The sequence below is a fragment of the Rhea americana genome, unplaced genomic scaffold, assembly GCF_003343005.1.
Source record: "Rhea americana isolate MKP2758 unplaced genomic scaffold, rheAme1 scaffold_144, whole genome shotgun sequence".
Lineage (NCBI taxonomy): Eukaryota > Metazoa > Chordata > Aves > Rheiformes > Rheidae > Rhea > Rhea americana.
In genome coordinates this window covers 922,900-942,662 of record NW_028185528.1, presented here as the reverse complement: position 1 = coordinate 942,662, position 19,763 = coordinate 922,900, and the positions used below count along the sequence as shown (strand labels likewise).

General features: G+C 35.3%; 1 protein-coding gene across 1 annotated transcript in view; it reads right to left on the bottom strand.

Annotated features, from left to right (window-relative positions):
- Positions 1 to 5,008: 5,008 nt before the first annotated feature.
- Positions 5,009 to 19,763, bottom strand: part of CAMSAP2 (calmodulin regulated spectrin associated protein family member 2) — a 113,748-nt gene continuing 98,993 nt past the window's right edge. Inside the window, exons 11-18 of the mRNA XM_085299076.1 lie at positions 19,304 to 19,373; positions 16,361 to 18,545; positions 15,114 to 15,250; positions 14,352 to 14,572; positions 13,203 to 13,302; positions 11,494 to 11,609; positions 9,798 to 9,916; positions 5,009 to 8,279 (exon numbers count right to left, since the gene is read on the bottom strand). Of these exons, the coding sequence (XP_085155202.1) occupies positions 7,974 to 8,279; positions 9,798 to 9,916; positions 11,494 to 11,609; positions 13,203 to 13,302; positions 14,352 to 14,572; positions 15,114 to 15,250; positions 16,361 to 18,545; positions 19,304 to 19,373 (3,254 nt within the window). The 3' untranslated portion in view covers positions 5,009 to 7,973. The remainder of the gene's footprint in view (positions 8,280 to 9,797; positions 9,917 to 11,493; positions 11,610 to 13,202; positions 13,303 to 14,351; positions 14,573 to 15,113; positions 15,251 to 16,360; positions 18,546 to 19,303; positions 19,374 to 19,763) is intronic.

Here is a 19,763-nt window from a genome sequence, read left to right as displayed (position 1 = left end):
GGCCACGGAGGTGAGCGGGTTCCCGCCGCTAACTTGAAGGTTACGAGTAGTCTCCTAAATCGGGGCGCGTTTGTGAGAATCGTCTCGTCCTTTTGAAGACGTTCTGGTGATTAGTGGTAGGGAATTGCCTATAAATAATTCAGTATCCCAAAACAAAGGATTCTTCCTGACAGACGGCGAGACCATATTCCAAAWCCTCCCTTTCTCCTAGATCTGCCTCTTTAGTAATGTCTTCATTGTGGTTTTGTTCAGCTTAGCTCTTTTCCTAGTTTAGCTGCCTGTGTAAGTTTGACATCTTGGTGGTTCACACAAAAATTATATATACATTGTGTTGTCTTAGCTTAAATGTCTATTAAGGTACTGGAAAACCATCTAATAAATACAGACAGATGCACTTCCCCTCGTGATGGTGGTGTGCTGTGACTGCCAAACTGCCATCACATCCTGCTGCAGTCCTAGGTCCTCTGCTCATGGAGTGGAGGCTTATGGCTTGTTGGCAAAACCTTTAATTACTGCTTGAGATATTTCCAGATTTCAGGCCAGCCTTTGATTTTTTTTTTTAAGTATGTTCTTACTGTGCTACAGAAATTTTGATCTTCCTTTAATTGCCAGCCAGTAGTTATGCTTGAAAACAATGAATGCAGGCAGAACAAGTACTGCTACAGACTGTTGAAAAATAATGTTTTTATAGAAATACAATTTTGAAACTAAATGTCCATATTTGTATATAATTTGACATTTAGTTATCTTTATATAATTTATATAGCTGTGAGAGGAAATGTAGAAAATCCCATTAAAAAGCTCCTGTAGTATTTGGGTGAAAAACAACAATACGTAAGCATTAGCAACAATATGATGCATTTTTCATTTCTAAACTTGATCAATATGCAGACCATGTCAATTTTCTGATAAAGTAGCAGAGACCAGATTTTTATTTTATTTTTATTTTTTAATGTGTGTATTTGTTTGGGTCTGTGTGAAAGAACTGTGTATCAGAGGTCCAGGGAAGGTTGTCCAGGATGTAAATGAAGCTGAAMTGGATTCTCTGTCACACTAATGCATACAAATGTTAAGGACCCCACTTTTGCTGGGAATCAGCCAAGGGGCAGAAGAGGAAATCCCCTCATAATGTTATTTTCTCTCTGTTTTCTTTCTGAAAAGGAATACATAAAGGAAAACATGTCCATCCTGTAAGGAGTGACACAGATGAAGTGCCACATGGCTGCACAGCAGTGACTCCACAGCCAACAAGCAAGGAATAGGGTTTATTCTGCACCACTGAAATTTCAGTATCACATCACAGGAAACTCAATTCTTTAGTTGAACACTGAATTCTTCCACTTATATCACTTGTCGCTTAGTTGCCATTGGAGATACTGTTTAATAGAAAACATATTTATAAAAATGGAAATGTTTCCCAATACATGTGATGTAACAGGGACTATAAATCAAAAAGGGAATGAGAAGAACAAGATGACTTCAATTTCATTGTCCAAAAAAAAATCTGTGCATAAATTTGCTGAACAAACTCTTAGGTAAGAACACTCCATTTTAAACTTTGTTTAATCCAACAAAGCTATAGCTAAGCATGGTTATTATTTTAAATCTAATTTTATCTTGATTTCACTGTGCTGTTACTGTGGTCCACACATATTTTGTGCAATAGTTTTGCTTTCAGTGATGTTCCTCAGATTAAGCGTGTGAAAGTATCTGTTGAGAGAAAGATAGTTGAGGTGAAAGAAATGGACCCGAAAGGAAATGAAAATTCTGAATTTAAAATGATCCTGTTATAGGGCCTTTCACAATGTTGTAGCAAATCTCTTCAAGCTTTCAAAAACAAAATGTCTCCCCTCCAGAAGAGGTGTGGAAGAATAGTTAGCATTACTTGATCTGCCTAGAGGCACATCAAACCCTCCACCATTGCTCTTAAATATCTGGCAAGGATATTTCATAATATCCTGTGTATTGAAAATGGGGAGACAGAAGACCCTGTTCTTTTGTTCTTAAGAACTTTTTACTCAGGTGTAGAAAGATGGCCTCAGCATATTTTTAACTCCCTAGTCATTATTGCAAAGAAGGTAACACCCCTAAGTAGCAAAGCTGTTGGGTGTGACTATAGAGAGCTTGAAAATCAAGATTACTAGAGAAGAAGTTTGCATTGCTTTTGAACACTGCAGTCTGTTATTGGATTGCTTAAAAAAAAATTAAAAAAAAAAAAACAAAAAAAAACATTGTGATTTTTTTAGAGATGTTGCCGGTGGCCACAGACAATGTCAACATGGTTGTATGCACTCTTAGAATCATTCCCCAGTGCTAACCTTGCATAAGGACCCACCAGCGCAATCCAGCAGGTTGTATTTTGCAACTTTTGTGTTGACATCATAAAAATGGGCCAGTCCCTTTATTTTTAGCAATTACAGCAGAAGCATTCAAATCTTTTTATGTTAAGTTTACATGACGTTGTTTTAAAAAGTTGTAAAAAAAAGGTTCTGATTACTTAAAACTTTATTTCTGGAGACAGTTTTCACTCATTTCAAGAAAAGGTTTCCAGAACTTACTGAGATAACAGTTCAGCAGGAGTTAAATTTGCTTACATAATCTACAAGAATTAGACGCTTGTTTACGTCAGCATCATAGCTCTAGTTTCAGGTAGCTTAAACAATAAAAGTACTGAGCAAGACTATAATCTGGCTTCAGGTAATTTAAATAATTGCAGGCTTGTGGGCTCTTGCCAGGTCTTGTTATACAGAGATTTAGATCAGTGATGATGTAGAAAGGATAAGGCAGAGCTGTCTTGATGGAAAGCTTCGTGCTAGCTTTTAGTCTTTATGCAAAACTCCATCAGCAGATTAACAATGACATAAAAATGTATAGATATTACTTTATATTTGCCTCCATAAAATTCACGTACCTTTAACAGAAAACTTTGGCACATCTTACATGGAAAAAAAATTCAGTATCTTTCTTAATAAATCTGTCAAAGGGTAATGAATTACTTACTCCCAAGCACTTTTTACCTCCAGTTGTTTTAATAAGGATCTGAAGAAAGCTTTAAATAACATTTCTCAGTGGAATGCTTAAATGTACTCTACAGTAATTTTCTGTCCTTTCTTGAAATCCTATGGTTTTTATTAACTTTTCCTGTCTAGAGCCCATCAGTATTATCCTTAAATTTACAAATAGTAAAAAACCTGGTGTTATAAGCGCCATCTCCTAAACGATTTGCATTGAACTCATATTGCTTCCCGGTCTCAGGAAAAGCAATAGTTCTGAGCATATAGCAATTTAATGTAGTATAATTCTCCAGAAAGTAGAGACATAGCTGCTTTTCTTTCGTACTAGAAGGAATAAGCATGTGTAGTTTAATTTCCCCATTTGAGTGTATTTGCCAAGGTTCTCTAAATAACCTGTATTCTTTTATATCGCTGTGTGTAAGCAAGTATGTCTGAAAGGATCTTTTCTTATGTGCATGTGTGTGTGTGTGTATACATATACACACGCACACACACACACATACACTTCACATCTTTTTTTCCAGAAGGATTAGTTTTCTTTCAAAAAGTTGCTTGTGAAAGTTTGAAGAGTATAGACAGCTAAATGTAAGCTATCAGCTGTAAAGGGCTTTGGCTCTCAAGGTTGATTTTTATAGCCACAATTCTTCAAACTGCTTATTCAGCTCATTAGAATAGTAACAAGGTACCAAAGAAATGCTAATTTGCTACTTAAAAAGATTTAAGTAGATGAATGTTTAGCCCTTGCAAAACTTTTTTTTTTTTAAGATTCTGGAAAAAGACACATGAAGTCTACCCCGATCAGCACATCTGGATTTGAGAAACAAAGCTGTTTTTTTCATCACCTTTTTGTGCTGCTTGATCCAATAGCTTTGAGCTTATTATTCTGCAGTTTTTAATACCAGGTCTCTACACTGCTGGATCCCACAGCAGGACAAATTTTGCTTCACAAATTCTGTACAAATTTAGACACAAAGCATAGTCATAGTCTGTTAAATTAGCCAGGGCATGATCTGAAGTTTGTCAGTGCAGTGTTCCTTGCAGAAGAACAGAAAAAATAAAATCTGTTCTAAACARAGTCTGTACAAAGTCTGTTTTTTAGATGAAAATTTTGAGCTAGACTTGCCACTGAAAAAACAGCTTTACTGGGTGCAATTTCTGTTCATGTTCCAACATCATTCCTTGCTTGTGTCAGCCTAGTTGTGATGATGTACAAGGAACTGAGTGATTTGTGCTTTTTTAGGGGGAGAGGGATACTATCTTCAGCTGCATTCATTTTGAGTTCAGTACTAAAAGCACTAATGTTAGAGGTACGGTAGTACTGAATCTGTCCTTTGAGCAGCTGTAAACTTTAGTGGTTCTCTATTTGCTTGAGCTAGCCCAAGAATTCATTCTGGCTGTTGACACTGCAGTGATGTCATGTCCTCTTTCACCAACAGTGCTCGCTCTTGCACTGCAACCTGGTAGGACAACACAGAAATYCCCCAAAGGCATGGTTTGGACAGGAAAAAATTGCTAATTTACATACCTGGAAGAGAGTCTTTATTTTTTGGATACTGTTTTGTTCAAGATTGCACCACAATTCATTTCACAAAAGGTCTTTATTAGTTGTCTCGATGAAGGTAACAGTTCATCTTGAAAACCTGCCCATCTGAAGCAATCTTTCTACACTGATGGAAACTAACCACTGTATAGGGAGTTTATAAGCTGCCTAGCAACTGTGAAAATCACTTTTGAAAAGAAAAGGGTAAATCCATGTTATCTTTAAGAATGAAATGTGAGGCCTAATTCTTTAATAGTCTATGCTTGATAATATCAGAAACCTAAATTCCATATAAAAGACAGTATTACAGAGACAATGGGGAACCAAAAGAAAAATAAAAATTTTGCATATTCCCTAAAATTTCTAAGTTGCTGAAATATAGTTAGGAAAAAAACATTTAAATATATAGGTAAACATTTTACAATCTCTATTTAGATGAAAACAAGAGAACAAATTATGTACCTTTTGGTGCCATGCTTTTATTTAAATGAAAGGAAAAAACTACACTGTACCACATAAGTAACAATGACAATATATTACAGCACAGCATTTAAAAAAATATGGAAGCTATGCTCCATAGAGGTGGACAGGTAAGCACACAATACACTGTACATTTTTTAACAGTGCCCATTAAATCATAATTAAATAGCTGAATTTGGCTTTAAACAGCCAAATAATAAAAACTAACAGTCATACTAAAAAAAAAAAAAAAAAAAAAAAATCAGTAGCTATCATGACTGTTAGAATCTTGCTCCAAAAACTAAGATGAAAGTTTGGCAATTCAATTGTAGCAATAATAATAATAATACCCCTGATGAAAGCACCAGTGTGTTCTGATAAGGTCAGTGATAAATACTGGCCTTTATGGAAAGCTTTTTTTTTTTTTCTTCTTTTTTTAAACATGATCCCAACCAAAGATCCACTGTAATTAGAAAATCTGCAGGCTTAAAAAGGAAAAGTGTATCTAGTTTTACTTTTCCTGCATTCAGTAAAACTTTATACTGCGAGCAATGAACTTTTCAACGGCATTATTCACATTCCACTTTTAGACACTGCACAGATCTTTAACCTGTTGACAAATGTAAGTTGCATAATACATTCAGATATATTTAAAATGATTAAGAAAAAATCCTCCATCATGTATTTAAGTTCACTTTGATTAGATGGATGTGTGTCTTGATGGTGTTGCAAATCTTCAGTTAAATCATAGCACAGGATTTAGAAAGAAAAAGCCTCCCATGATAAAACTTCTTTTGAAGTTATCCACCATATATGTATCAGTTAATTTCAATCTTCTGGTTTCTTGATCCACTGTATATTATACACAATTTCATATTGTTATTCAAGATCTTCCTACAATGGTATTCATAGGAGCTGTCTAACAGGCAGAATGTGCAAACCCTCTTTCCCCCTTTTTTAATATTATTTATATACTATATACACAATATGTATACACTTGAAGTATGAGTTACATATCCTGGTCATATACATGCAAACAGTAGGAATCAGCTAACCACAAACAGTTTTGAGCCACATACATATTAAACATGTATTTTAAAGTGTTTTTTTCTCTTTTTTTACAGTTTTAACAAATATACATAAATATAACATAAATTACAGTAAAACTGACAGGATTTTTGAGAAAATGTTTATAACCCAGATGCATTGATGCCTAAGGCCTTATAATAATTTAAAAAAGTACTGTTCTAAACTGTTTAATGACATCTCATTCATGTGCATCTTTTATATAAGTAAATGAGTACATCATAGTAGTGAGGCTTTATTTCTCTCAAAGCAGTTTAATGAGAGAAATATGAACATAGTTTTAGTCTCTACTCCCCATGAAGCAGAATGGATTAGATACTTATAGTACGATATTGTCTTATGTTTATGTAGTTGTCACAACACTGAAACAGAACAGAATCACAAATCATTCAAGTCTTTTCCTGAGAATGAGATTTTTTTCCCCCAACTAATCCTCTGGTGTACATTGACAAAATAGCCACAGATTTAGGGGAGGCTTCAAGTTTGTATTTTTTGTCAGAACAGTGCTGTATGTTAAAAGCAAAATAGAAAAACCCAAAACACTGAAACAGAATAGTGATCTATAAAATAATGAAACACTGTTTTGGAATAAAATGCAGCCCTTTATAAATAATACTGAAATATGCTCCAAGATTATTTTTGTAAATAGTTATATTATAAATGTATTGAAATGTCATTCAGGCTTTTTGCCATATGTATTTAAAACTAATAAGCATTACAAGACATCATTTGTTTAGAGCGTGTCAAGAAAAGTCATTTACTTAGACATGCAGAAAACTCCTATCAGATGTCTATTGCCTGGAAAACCGATTTAAGTCTGAGATGGCAGACCTGAAGGCAAGAAGAACAGATAGTGGCCTAGATCTTAAAGTCAATGGGAATTAGAAACAACTTCTGAAAGATCTGTGACTTTGTGAATTATGTGATTCTTCTGAATATTTTTAGCGTTCTGTCAGGAGACATAAGGGATTTAGCTCTGAATGTTTTAGTATTGCTATTCCTTCTGTATGGAAAAAATGACTGACCATAAACTCACTCTTTATCTGGAACAATGCAAAATAATACACATTTGCTTAAGCTGCTTAAGAGGTCTACCAAATTTTTTTACTTTATTTTAATGGGATTATGAGCAAGCATATGGTCAATCATTACGTCGCAGATGGTAACTTATTAAAACAGGAATAGCTGCATCATCTAACTATACCCTGAGTTGTTAATTAATTTGAAGGATGCTTCTCTCAAGGCMACTCAAACATTTTTACCTTATTGTTTAGTCTATAAGCAAGCCAGTATTATTTAACTGAAATGGAAATCAGAAATATTCAGGGGAACGAATCTTGATTTTGTTAAAACATGCAATAAGGATMTTGCAGAACAGACTCATTCAGCTGTTTCTTGGTGACATATAACTTACCATTTAGTCTTCACCATACAAGTCAATATGTAAAGTTCAATGGTATTGAGGATATTAAGAAGTGTTTCTTTAGTGAAAGAAAAATATTTCAAGAGAAGCACAAGTACAAACATGTAAGGCAACAGATGTAAAAAAATTATGTAGGTTGAGTCACTAAAGATGAACATTCAGTGCTTCAGTGTATCTAATCAAAATACAGAGCAAATATACTCTATATATTGTATTAGCACATAAAAATCTCCACACAAGTCAAACATTTCCATAATCATTTGTAAGTATCACCTAAGTGATAATCTTCTGTACTCCTAAATACTGTGTTTACATTCCAGTTGGGCATGATAATAGAACTTGGTGTCCAGTTTTAAGAGTCTTGTTGGCAACTAGAAATCTATTTTCTATAGGCAGTAAAGATGAAGTGCAAGTTTATCATAATTGTTTGAAGGAAAATTGTTCCCATCTACTATGCCTTGGTGGGTAAAAGTTTCTTAGGAGTTACTGGTCTCTTGCTTTGCCACAAATGGCTGTGAATGGTAATTGCATCAACACTGGCAGACAAAGTTTTAGCAGGTATGTGGCTAAACTGCTTCCTGTCAGAGTTGTATTTATACAGTCCCTCTATCATTTTCTTTGTGATAGATCTGGGACCTATCCCCGTCAACTTATTGATTTCTTCAGTATCAGGGCAGTATGTATACAAAGATCTGAACTGGCAGCCTGAATCCCGGAACAAGATTAAAAAATTATTGGCATCCGATTTTTCCATTTCCTTTAAAAGAAAGAAAGAAAAAAATGATTCACAATGTGAATTTTGCATTGCAGTTGGAAAGCATTCAAAACTTTTGAATTTTCATTTTGATTTTGTTTTCTATCAGAGCTGATAAGTATATCTCACACTTTCCATTAGAAGGTCGTATTTTCCATCATTACAATTTGCCCCRCTTCAACTATTTGAATTCTGACACAGTAGGTAGCTTTCTCAGGCAAAATCTTATTCAGACAATTTCAGCTACACCTGTTTAGCTGTCTTTAAGGAATATCCTAAAGGATTTTTTTTGCCCCAATAAAAAATGTTAGAGCCATTTCATCAAACAAATCTAATAATTTAAAGTTGTAGAATAGGAACTTTATAGACATGTCCAGATGTCTAAAAGATCCTCCAGTTAAGATCCTCCTGGGTTTTCAGTCACCTCTGAATCCATTCAAATTATAAAGTAAGTTGAAGTGCATTAAGCAAAGCTTCTTTATAAGGTGAAATCTTCAAAGTATTCTATTCTGTCCTTACATAGCTTCTGTGGGACACATGCCCTAAACACATACAACTTCAGCCAAGTGAATATGCTGCATCCTAGAGTTAAGCATGACCTTTCTACAACTGTTCTTTCCTGGGGTTTCTGGGGGTTATTATGCTCCCAGTCACTGGACCCGAAAGAGTTTGTCCCAGTGTCTTACTTGTCATTTTTGGAAAGCATCTGGAGAGAGAGAGAAGGCAGCATCCTGACATGAAGCCAGAAGAATTAGAAGTCAAAGGGGCAGAAATACTGCCATGAAATTTGCTTCAGAAAAGGAATTAAATCCAGATTCTAAATACCTGTGTTCTTTGACTAATTTAATCTGTCAGATTTGTCACAGCTGATGAAACGAACAGTCCCATTTCTCATCCTCAAACTCCTGGCTATTCCTTTTGCATGGAAACCTATGGGTCCCTGAATTCTGATCCTTAAAACATTTGTACCAGCATAAAGGTGCTGGAAAGCACCTTTTTGTGGCAATAAGTTCTGAATTTGTCCTGCTGAAAAGGCTATGAGGTACGTATTTCACTCCTTTCTGTTTGTAAACACAGAGCATAGCAGCCTACTGCTAGGATCTATTTAGTTCAAGTGGTATAAAGTTGTGCATTAGTTCTAAAGATCCCAGTTTAAGGATTCGTATGTATAAAATGGGTATTTTTCATGTTATGGAAAACAGCTTTGTGAATAAATTACAAAAATCTTGGTGTTGAAGCTACAATATTAAACAAGGAGCAACTATCAGTTAACATGTCTATTAATTAATTTAGCTTCCTACGCTGTGACTGTAATGTGATAATTTTTGTTTTTAAAGTACTACTGAATCTTTTGGTCTACATAGGGACCAGGTCACAGAGGCTATTCAAGCCTTTTAGTAAGAGGTGACAGCTTCAGAAGATTCCTTTCAATATTTCCATTTATACTTGCATGTCTTTCTAGTATCTTACTGTGGTCTAATTTAGGCATTTATGCTTTTAGGGGAAAAAAAATACTCTTACCTCCAGTATCTTTTTCTTTTGACCTTCATTTACTTTTCCAGCCAAGCAACAATGTGCTAGAGCATTCTGAATTATATACTTATTGGATTTAGCACTGGGTTCTTTGAAGAGCTTTGGTCCTATGGAAGAGGAACATCAAATTAGCTAAGTTAATAAATCAACTGAGAGTGATTTTAAATGCTGTGAAGCACTTTGCATGCATAAAAATATGAATTTGGGAATTGAACAGAATTAGGCTAGAAATTACAATTTTCACAAACAGGTACATTGACACTCCTTTGTTATTTCTGTATCAAATGATTAGACCTAAATTTATTTCAATGCAATTGTCAACAATGAAACCAGAGATCCTTTCAGCTAGTATCAGCTTTGCTTAAAAAAAATCTTTCATTATCAAATGATCATTATTGGGCAGTCTTGGTAAACATATCTCACAGAACCCTTTCTGCAAACAGCAAAATGTTTTGTGTTTCTAAAATAAAATTTTATTCATTTATGAAGAGAGCAAATTCTTTCTCTTTTTCAAGGCTGATATTTATAGCAATCAAGCCAATGTAGTGCTGAGAGTAACTGTACTCTATTTACCTTAGAATCCCTGAAATGTTTTACCCCAAAACAGGGATGAAAGATCTGGCCTGACACTTGCCAGGTATCTCCACCTCTCAAAAGGTTTAATTCATCTAGTTGAAGTAGAAATCACTGTTTTAATACTGGGAAGGTATGTGTACTTGTGTCAAGATGTTGGTGGGGAAGCGGGTGGAGGGAAGGCACATACACACCAATTCTGAGTCTTAAGAAAGGAACATAACATATAAGCTATTATTGATTAAATTTAAAATTAAATCCCAAATTATCTATGCTTTGAGGAAAAAAAGGCTTGAATGAAAACCAAAAAAGCTGCATGAAATTTGACTGACAATGTGAAGACATCAAAAACCATGAAAAAAGCCTTCTGTTGAATTCCTTAGAATTGTATGTTGCTCCATTTAAAACTAAGCTCTGCAAAATAATAGTTAAAGAAGATCTGCAGCATTATGGACCATCCTGATAATACTCCAGAGGTGCAGGCAGACGAGTAGTAGTAGGCAAGACTCTAGGCAGAGTCTTGCTATCACTTCTCTAATTTAATTTGAGATGCATCAGGCAGTGCACCTGACATACAGTGACTGAAGTTTCATTAAAAACAGGTACTTTCTAATCTTCAGAAGGAGCACTTTGCCATTCTAGAGTCATTTCACCAATGTGAAAAGGAGATCAGATTATTTTCAGAACAAATATTTGTCAGAGCTATGCAGACCCACTGATCAAACTCAATCTCCTTTTTCTTTTTTTTTTTTTTTTTTTTTTTTTTGTAATTCTTTGCTAAATTAAGATTAAATTTCAACTCTTCTTGCCTTGCTAGAGAGAATACTGAAATACAATGAATTACTTGGGAGCCCTGTTTGCTAGTCTGCAGCCTGACTGCAGCTTATCCTAGTTATTTCACATACCACAAATGTTACTAAATCAGTATTTTTACTTTGGATTTAAAATTTTAAAACTGTATTATTAACATCTATTTTAGAGAAAATGAAAGTTACATTTCTAAGGAAACATTCTCAATCAAGTTTTAGGCATCCACATACAGATAAGAAGAAACTTTTCATATATAGAGCCGCTAACAGCAGGTACTTTTCTGAAATTTATCATCACTGACCTGTGTATTCTGTAGCAGAGGCAACTGAAGAAGTTGTAGATGCATTCTCCCAATCTTTTTCCCCATTACGACTACCACAGCGACTTGGAGATAAGAATCCTTCCACAGACTCAGACCTAAACATTAATTTGAGAATCTATTTWAAAAAAATCAAATTTTTTCAGCAGAGAATCCTCCTAATATGAAGAGAGCAGAGTATATTAAAGCAGTACATTCTGATTTGAACTGTAGACTGTAAGCCTAAATGATGCACAATATTTACAGAAGAAATTCACAGGTAACTGAGTTCATCTTCTGTATAAAGCATTTTGAGTGATGCAAGAATTTATTTAGATGAGGCTGATGTCAATAAATTTTGATACATATCTAAGGGAAAGAATTCTAACAATGTATTTTAGGATGTGGAATGGAATATTGTCACTGAGCAGAAACCTGGCTATTTTTACATTTGTACTAGCAAAACAATGTAATCTCATATAGCGAGACAGTTCTTTAGAGGATGGTGAATGCAAGGTAAAAATTATTTCATTTATACTTATCATTACAGCATTTGCCAGTGAGAACTGCTAAATTTAAGACAGCAAACAATTTTTTTTTCTAATTTTTGCTTTCACAAGCAATAACTTTGGTCCTGTAATTTTTCAGGCCCCTCAAACATAAATAATTTCACTTAAGTCTAATCTGAAACCACAGGAAGATGTACTGTTCAGTACAAGCATAGTACAGCACTATACAACTAAAGCTACATAGGCAAGGGTCATCTCCTGTAAATGTCTGTCTASAAACACTAAACTACACTAAACCTATTCTAATTGCTAATATAACTATAATAAACTCCCCTCTTAATCAAAACTGATCATTTTAAAAGAGCTGTGAGCATATTTGGATCATTTTATTAGTTTCTAAAGTAATAAACATGAAGTCAGTTCTTAAAGATATCAAGGAAATTGAAAGGACAATTCAAAACACCTACAGAGCTGTCAGAGTTAATAGGTAGTGTACAGTAACCATGAAAACATGACCTGTGATAYACTAACATAATACTCCTAATCAAATCCCTCTTCCTCATTTGCCTTTCTTCTCTCTTCCCTTTTTTATACAAAAAATAGTACTTCTCTGAATACATTTGTATGGAAACACTCAGGTTGTTTCTCTGAATTATAATATAGATTTTGTATGCAAGATTAAGAACATCCATTATTTCTATCTTTTATAATTTATTGTGTTTTATTGTTATTGCATTTAATGTTATCTCATTTTCAGGTATAAATAAATAAATCATGCTGTTCAGAGTAGGCCAAAGTCCTAGTAAGTACTTAACAGTTCCCTGAACCACTGCTATAGGGGGAAAAAGAATCATCAAAAAGTTGCTATGTTAAAAAGGGGAAAAACAAGTTAGGAAGCTGCATTTAGGTATTAATAATACCCAGAAGATGACCTAAATGCAAGCAGGTGAACTAAAAAGACTATGTGAAAAGAATTTTTTTTGACCTCATTTATAGCTGCCCAACTGGTTTACTCGGTAGAATATGTGAAACAGATTACTGTGGCTCAGCTCCTAATGCCTTACAATGGAAACAATCAATGTCTCAGATCAGGAAAATACAGCTCTTCTTGGAGTACAAAATATACACAATACCTCTTTAAAATTCAGGCTAGCTTTATGTAGATGATTATCAAATTTTGTTAAATTGTCATTGTAGCTTTACCTTGGTGTTCTCTTGCCTGACTGCACACTCTCATTGTCCCCTGTATTCAGCGATGCCAATGAAAGACTAGATACTGAAAAAACACGATAAAGCTGTGAACCTGGATAAAAACAAAGTTAAAGTTTATAAAAACCTGTGCAAGTAGCAGAGTCTGTTCATTAGACCCAACACCAGCATCAAAAAATTGTAAGAGCTTTTATATGAGACTCTTATATATGATATACCTGCATGCATATGTGGTACACCTCATGTAAATACTTGCAGACATTCAGCCAATTAAACAAGTGCAGCAAGCTGGGATAGTCTGGGACTAAGCATTAATGTGAGACATGGACACAGAAATATGGGCACTATGCAAATCAAAGAAYGCAGACAAAGCTTAAAAGCCCCCATAAAACAGAACTAATTATAAGGGACAATTTAAAGCTTGGAACAGATTCTGGGAAGGCAGCAAGGGAGTATTTTAAATTATGCTGGAAGACAAAGGGAAGCAGCCAGAGGAAACACAGCAAAATAACAAGGCTATCTGATGCTAAAACAGAACGAATCAGTGAGCAGTCTGTTAATTTTTTCTAATTGTGAACTGGCAATACTTCTTCCAATCAATGCAGCAGCTATTTCACATCTAACAGAATGCTAAATTTCTCCTGATTACTGCTGCCAGGCTCTTAACTATACATGCAGTAAACGAGTGAGTGTAATAGAACAAAGACACAGAAGTATAAAGGTAACTTCTATTCTAATTCTGTCTGTATTACACAGGAGCTTAAGTGCTCTTACCTTATAATCACCATTTTATTTATCAATGTCTTATCTCCCAAATGTTATTCATTCTTAGCTCTATAGGTGCAAGAAGAGATTAGTGACTGGGAAGAATATATGAGTGTCTATGAAACTTAAGTCACATACGTTCGTGCTTCTGCTAGGTTTTCATACAGTTAAATTTTTTGTTTGTTCATATATGCATGCATGCATAACAGTTAAGTGACACTCATCTTTTCATTTCTATTTGCAAATTTTGCTTTCCAATTTGGTCACATGCAGCTTCAGTTTAGCACAAGACACTATTAAATTCATGTGCTTGTTAGTACCGAAACACAAGCTGGTGTTTTAGCATGAACAGACTCTTTCCACATTAGTATTTGTTACCTGGGGGACCTTTAACTGGTGTTTTAGGTGATTCAATATGATCTCTATGAATAGATTTTGGACGTGGCTTTTTTTGTTTGGTTGAGAGGGAACGTGGCTTTATGACTGTATCCATTTCTTCCATAAGCTTTAGTTGTTTCCTTCTCATATATTCTTGCTTAATGAATTCTCTCCGTGCTCGTTCATCCTCCTTCTTCTGACGTTCTTCTTCTGTTTTGCGTCTAAAAAGATCAACAAATAAATTAAGTAATAGAAACTTTCCTAGTCAACAGTTCTAACCATTGCATTTCCAGTACACATTAGATTTTTGGAACTTCACTGTTCTCAGACATCAGTGACAGGAACTTACTCTCTTTCAATTTTCAGATAGTGTAAGCTCTTTGGTGTGGTGTTACTTGAAAAACCAATACCATGTTTGTTAGCTGAGTGGGTACTGTGTAATTTTGCAGCAAGAAGCCCAAAGTGATGAGCCCTCCCTCAGAATATGAGGCACAGGGATGAGTAGTACTCTGAGGAGCTTCACTCAGGCCAGCAGGGCTCATGTTGAGTCTGAGCAACAGGCTGATGCCACCTGCTGATTTCACAGGACCAGCTGGCCTGTGCCCTCAGATGGGCTCCTCAGCACATCTGGTTCTAGGATTAGTGATAATCTTGGATTAAGACTGACTGCAATTCTTGACACGGAAGTAACAACCTTAATAAAACAGACATTTTCATGTTCACTGTTACTGATCATTTCGATCAGGGCACGTGATTTTTTACCTTGTTTCTTCCTTCTTATGCTCTAGCTCTGCTTCCAGCTGCTGCTTTCGAAGCAGCGTCTCTCTTTCTCTTCTCAAACGCTTCTCCAGTAATGCTGCTCGTTTCATTGCCATATCATTTTCTGCCTTTTGATCATCCTAAGTAGCAACAGTATTTGAAGGAAATGACTCCAAAATATTAAGATCTCTGAATTCAGTATGATGATGCTAAGGCATTAGAAGCTTAATTCTGTGGATTGGGTTGCAGTATCTGAACATATTTCTGCAGTATTTGAAGTAAGCTTATTTTACAATATTTCTATTAAAACTATTAAAATTTTTAATAAAGGAATTTTTCCTTCCAAAGTCAAACATAAAAGTTAACATTGATATGGAAACTTGCTAGGTGAAATATTCTAGTTCAGAATCAGATCCCACACTGTGCAAACTCCTACATTAAGCTTCAGAAAATTCTGCATGTCTGGACACTGAGGTAACTCATCACAAAAAGCAGTAACTATACAGCATATGAAAGTAACTTGTGGTGATCAAGCCAGGTATTTTGTTACCACTGACAAACGCTCTCAGACAAGCAGGGCACACCTCAGACAAGTGATGCAAGATTTTCAGGTATTCCAAGATGGAAATCCAAAATCTTGATGGCTTTCAGTGTCCATGCCACTCTCTTACAATGTGCATTATAGTTAAAAGCCTGCCTAAAAAGTAACTATTTAATAAGACAATAGGGAGTGTTCTCAAATACCAACTTCAAAAGGGAGTCTTAGAAGACTGTAGTCCCTCAGCTAGCCAAGAGAGGGAGAGAGTGTAGTTCAGAGACACTCAACACAGGCATACATAAAACAGGCTAGAGGTACTTTACAAGCTTTCTTTTAAATTTAGAGGTGGGATGGGAAGGTGAGGGAGAAGAATATGAGCATGTTTAAGGGAACTAACACTTATGTTAAAAATAAATCTACACTCAGCATGCATTTTCTTTATCAAAAATCCCAACCACTCTTCCACAACTATGAATGGAAAGGGATGCTCTGGCATGCTTGGAACTGCTGTGCATTAAAATCTGACCATTCTTACAATGACAAGGGCAAAAGATATGCTCAAACTTTTAGAGTTGTAGAATCATCTGCTTTGACTTCAATGGAAAGTTATCACTGAAACACTGCATCTGAATTAAGAAATTCCCTTTCAAAGAGAATTGTGTAGCAAACAAATATCCACTTTTTGGGGGGAGAACACCCAAGGTTTTCTTACCTTAAAAAAGAATCCACAACACACTTTCTGATCATCCTCAAATTGTTCTCTATCACTCTCACCTTCGTATTTCTCAACCGATACTTCAGCTTTTTCTGGTGGCTTTAAATCTGATAAGGAAACTTCAATTAAGTTAGCTGTTTTGGGAGCTGTTGTTGATARAACTGGTTGGCTTAGCTGATCTTCATTTGGGGTGAGACAGACAGTTTCCGTAATGGGCTGAGATAATACTTCAGAAACATTAGATTCAAGAGGCTTAATCTTTTCTTCCAACTTCTGTTCACTCTGTTTCAAATTTTTTGGTCCTTCTTCTTTTGCTACTTCCTCTGCAGGCTTGACTTCCTTCAAAAGATTTCCCTTTAACTGAGGTTCATCCATGTGCTCACCATCATCTCCAAAGCAAACAAACGATCTGGTCTGAATGGGAACCTGACTTGGAGAAAATCTTCTTAAACGAGGAAGACTATCCACAGACCGTGGGGCAGTCAAGGTACGATTTAAAGGCGTTATTTTTAATTCATTTGGCCTAGGAGTCCTTTGCATTTTAACAGGAAAAGCAGCATTCTTCCTGTTGGAAGACTGTGGGGACTGATGTGTAGAGCGAGGAGAATCCTGTGCAAAAGACGGAGTCCCCATTTGCCTTGGAGATTTAAACTCCCGAATCTGCTTTTGAGGAGAAGGCTGAGGAGGAGAAATAACCCAAGCCTGCTGTTCTCTCATTTGCATCAACATTTCTTGTTGAAGGGACAGACGTTGCATTTCTTGTTGTAGGAAGTGTAGGGAAGAATTTAGTTTTTCAATAGATTTTGTATACTCTAAGATGTCTCCTTCATTAAAATTTTCTTCTGAGGGGCTAGCTAAATTCCATTGCTTTTCAGCATCCATAGGAGTAGCAGGAGGCTTTAACCATTTGTTGTGAGCACTTTCAGGATTTTCTTTTATTCCTTCTGAAGTCTTATTACTTTGTTCATCTGTTTTTTGAGTTTCTTTTTCTTTCAATCGATTATTATCAGTGAATACCTTCTCATCTTCAGCTCCTGCTGCTTCTTCTCGGAGAGGTGATACTCCATCGCCTTTCTTTTTCACAACGTTAAGAAATGCTGTTCTTCCCATTTTCTGCCTCTGCTTAGTGAACGCAGCTTCAACTTTCTTCTTCTGTGCTTCAATGGCTCGCCTCTTTTCCTCTAACTTCATCCTAAGATGTACCATTTCAGAAGCCAGTAACTGTGTAGTGTCTCTTCCTTGAGGAACAGATGTTTCCTCGGGAATATGAGCCCAAGAAACCACATGAGGAATATTCAGCTCAGACCCTTCTGGTGTAGTTTTCTGCGAACTGCTTCCACTGCTTCGACTATCTGTGTGATTCAACTTCCTGAATTTCTGCTCAGCAAAGCTAGTCATTTTAACCCCTGAGCTTGAAGAAGCACTGCTGCCTGCCTGTGATTTGGTACTTACTGAGCTGGGACAGGGACTCAGTTGATCTCTGTGATTGCTACCTCTTATGTCATAATCCTGAAGAAATTTAGATGGCTCTTCCATGTCAGAGTCCATGCTTACAGTATAATCCCTCAAAGAAGAATCCTCATCCATAGTCTCYGGAATATCTTCTGACGGAACATGTATTCCAGTATCTACTTCCGTATTGTCAGTCACAGGGCTCAGAGCACCTTTCGTATCTGTAACTATATCAGGGGTAGACTGATCTGGTTTAATATTTGAATTCAAGATACTCATTTCCTGATTGTGAAGAAAAAAACCATTTGTGATTTGGTCTTGCTGGATAACTCTGGGAGATTTTTGAGTGTCATGAATTATCTGCAGAGCCTCTTCAATGCTTGGTGTCTCAATCTGATTGCCAAAATCATCCAAAACTGCCCTATTTTGCAGAGCTCCATTTGGAAGCCTGTAGTGGCTGCTCTCATTGGCATTTCTTTGATTTGTAGTGATGGCATTTGTGTCTTTATGATATATCACATCTGTTTCTTCTTCAATATCTTGATTTTCCTCTTCTCCATTTACTGGCTTGAAGGATAGATTTTTTCTAATATTTTTGGGCATGCGGTTGATATTTAGTGTAAGTCCTTCATTGCTCACAGATCTAGTAATTCCTCTATTTGGAGCAGATACTGGAATGCTTTTTTCTTTGTCAAAAGAAATGTCAAATGAAACTCCATGTAATGATGACCTAATTGAGATTAGAATAAAGAAAATAACTGAGAAACTCAAGACAAATAATATTTACAAATTTAAAATGATTTAAAACCTGTAATATTAAATGAAATGCTATGCATATTCTATTTTGACTAGCATCATATGCAAATAACATAGATCAAAATATACAATTAAATAGACTATAACAACATTTTCTTTCGAGCCAGCCAAAATTTTTTATTACTTTGGGATAAACTCAGGACACTTTAGGAATGTAGGACTAGATCAGAAGGAATGTGAGAAAAGGCATGCAATTTGCACTTAATGAGTAACTCATCACTGTAACTCTTACCAGTTTAAATTTAGTTTCCATCTAATAGTTAAAGAGTCTGTGAATGGTCTGATTTAAAAGCAAATCATCTAACCTGACTGTTCTTATTCACAAAATAATACAATTTTAATCATACTGGGCTCATTAGTGCAGTGACTCTAACTACTTGTTGATTTTGATGTTTGAATGTGAGCATATTTAMCATCAACTATTCAGATATCCAGAGTAAGAACACCTAACTTCAATGTAAAAAAATGACCRTTTATTTCTAGAGTTTGCTTTGTACTATTGAGTTTTTAATCCATGATAGTTCTCCCTTTCTTTCTCTACTTCATTTTCTTAGTTGCTTAACAAGAATTCATGCTAAAGGATTCTGAAAGACCAAACAGTGCAGAGTTTATTACTGTTTATGACCAGCACATAATTATTTTTTAACCAAATCTTATGGTAGGACCACCTACCTTTTCTCTTTGGGCCATGTTCCTACATACCCATCCACGTAAGACATTGATGAGGACCTTCTGATAACTCCTAAGTGGAGTTAAAATAGAACACAAGGTAACTAGCATCAAAAAACACTTTAATATAATCTTCTGTTGGTTTAGTAAATTATTTCCACTATTTAGAACACTGCAATGGCAAATAAGTTTAATTTTAACTCACTGCTTTTATATTGAGGATAGAATTTGAACAACCGAGTGAATTAATTTCATCCTGTGCATATATTATATCCATCATCTCTCAAATAATTTACAGTTGAATAAATATATTATGCTACAAATAATTGTAAGCCCTGTTCCACACAATCAAAAATATATACAATGTAATAGCTACAAACACAAATGTCATATTTGTACATTTTCTAAGTTATATTAACTCATTCTTTGCCCTTTTATGTATGGCTCTCCCAGTGATTTCTGG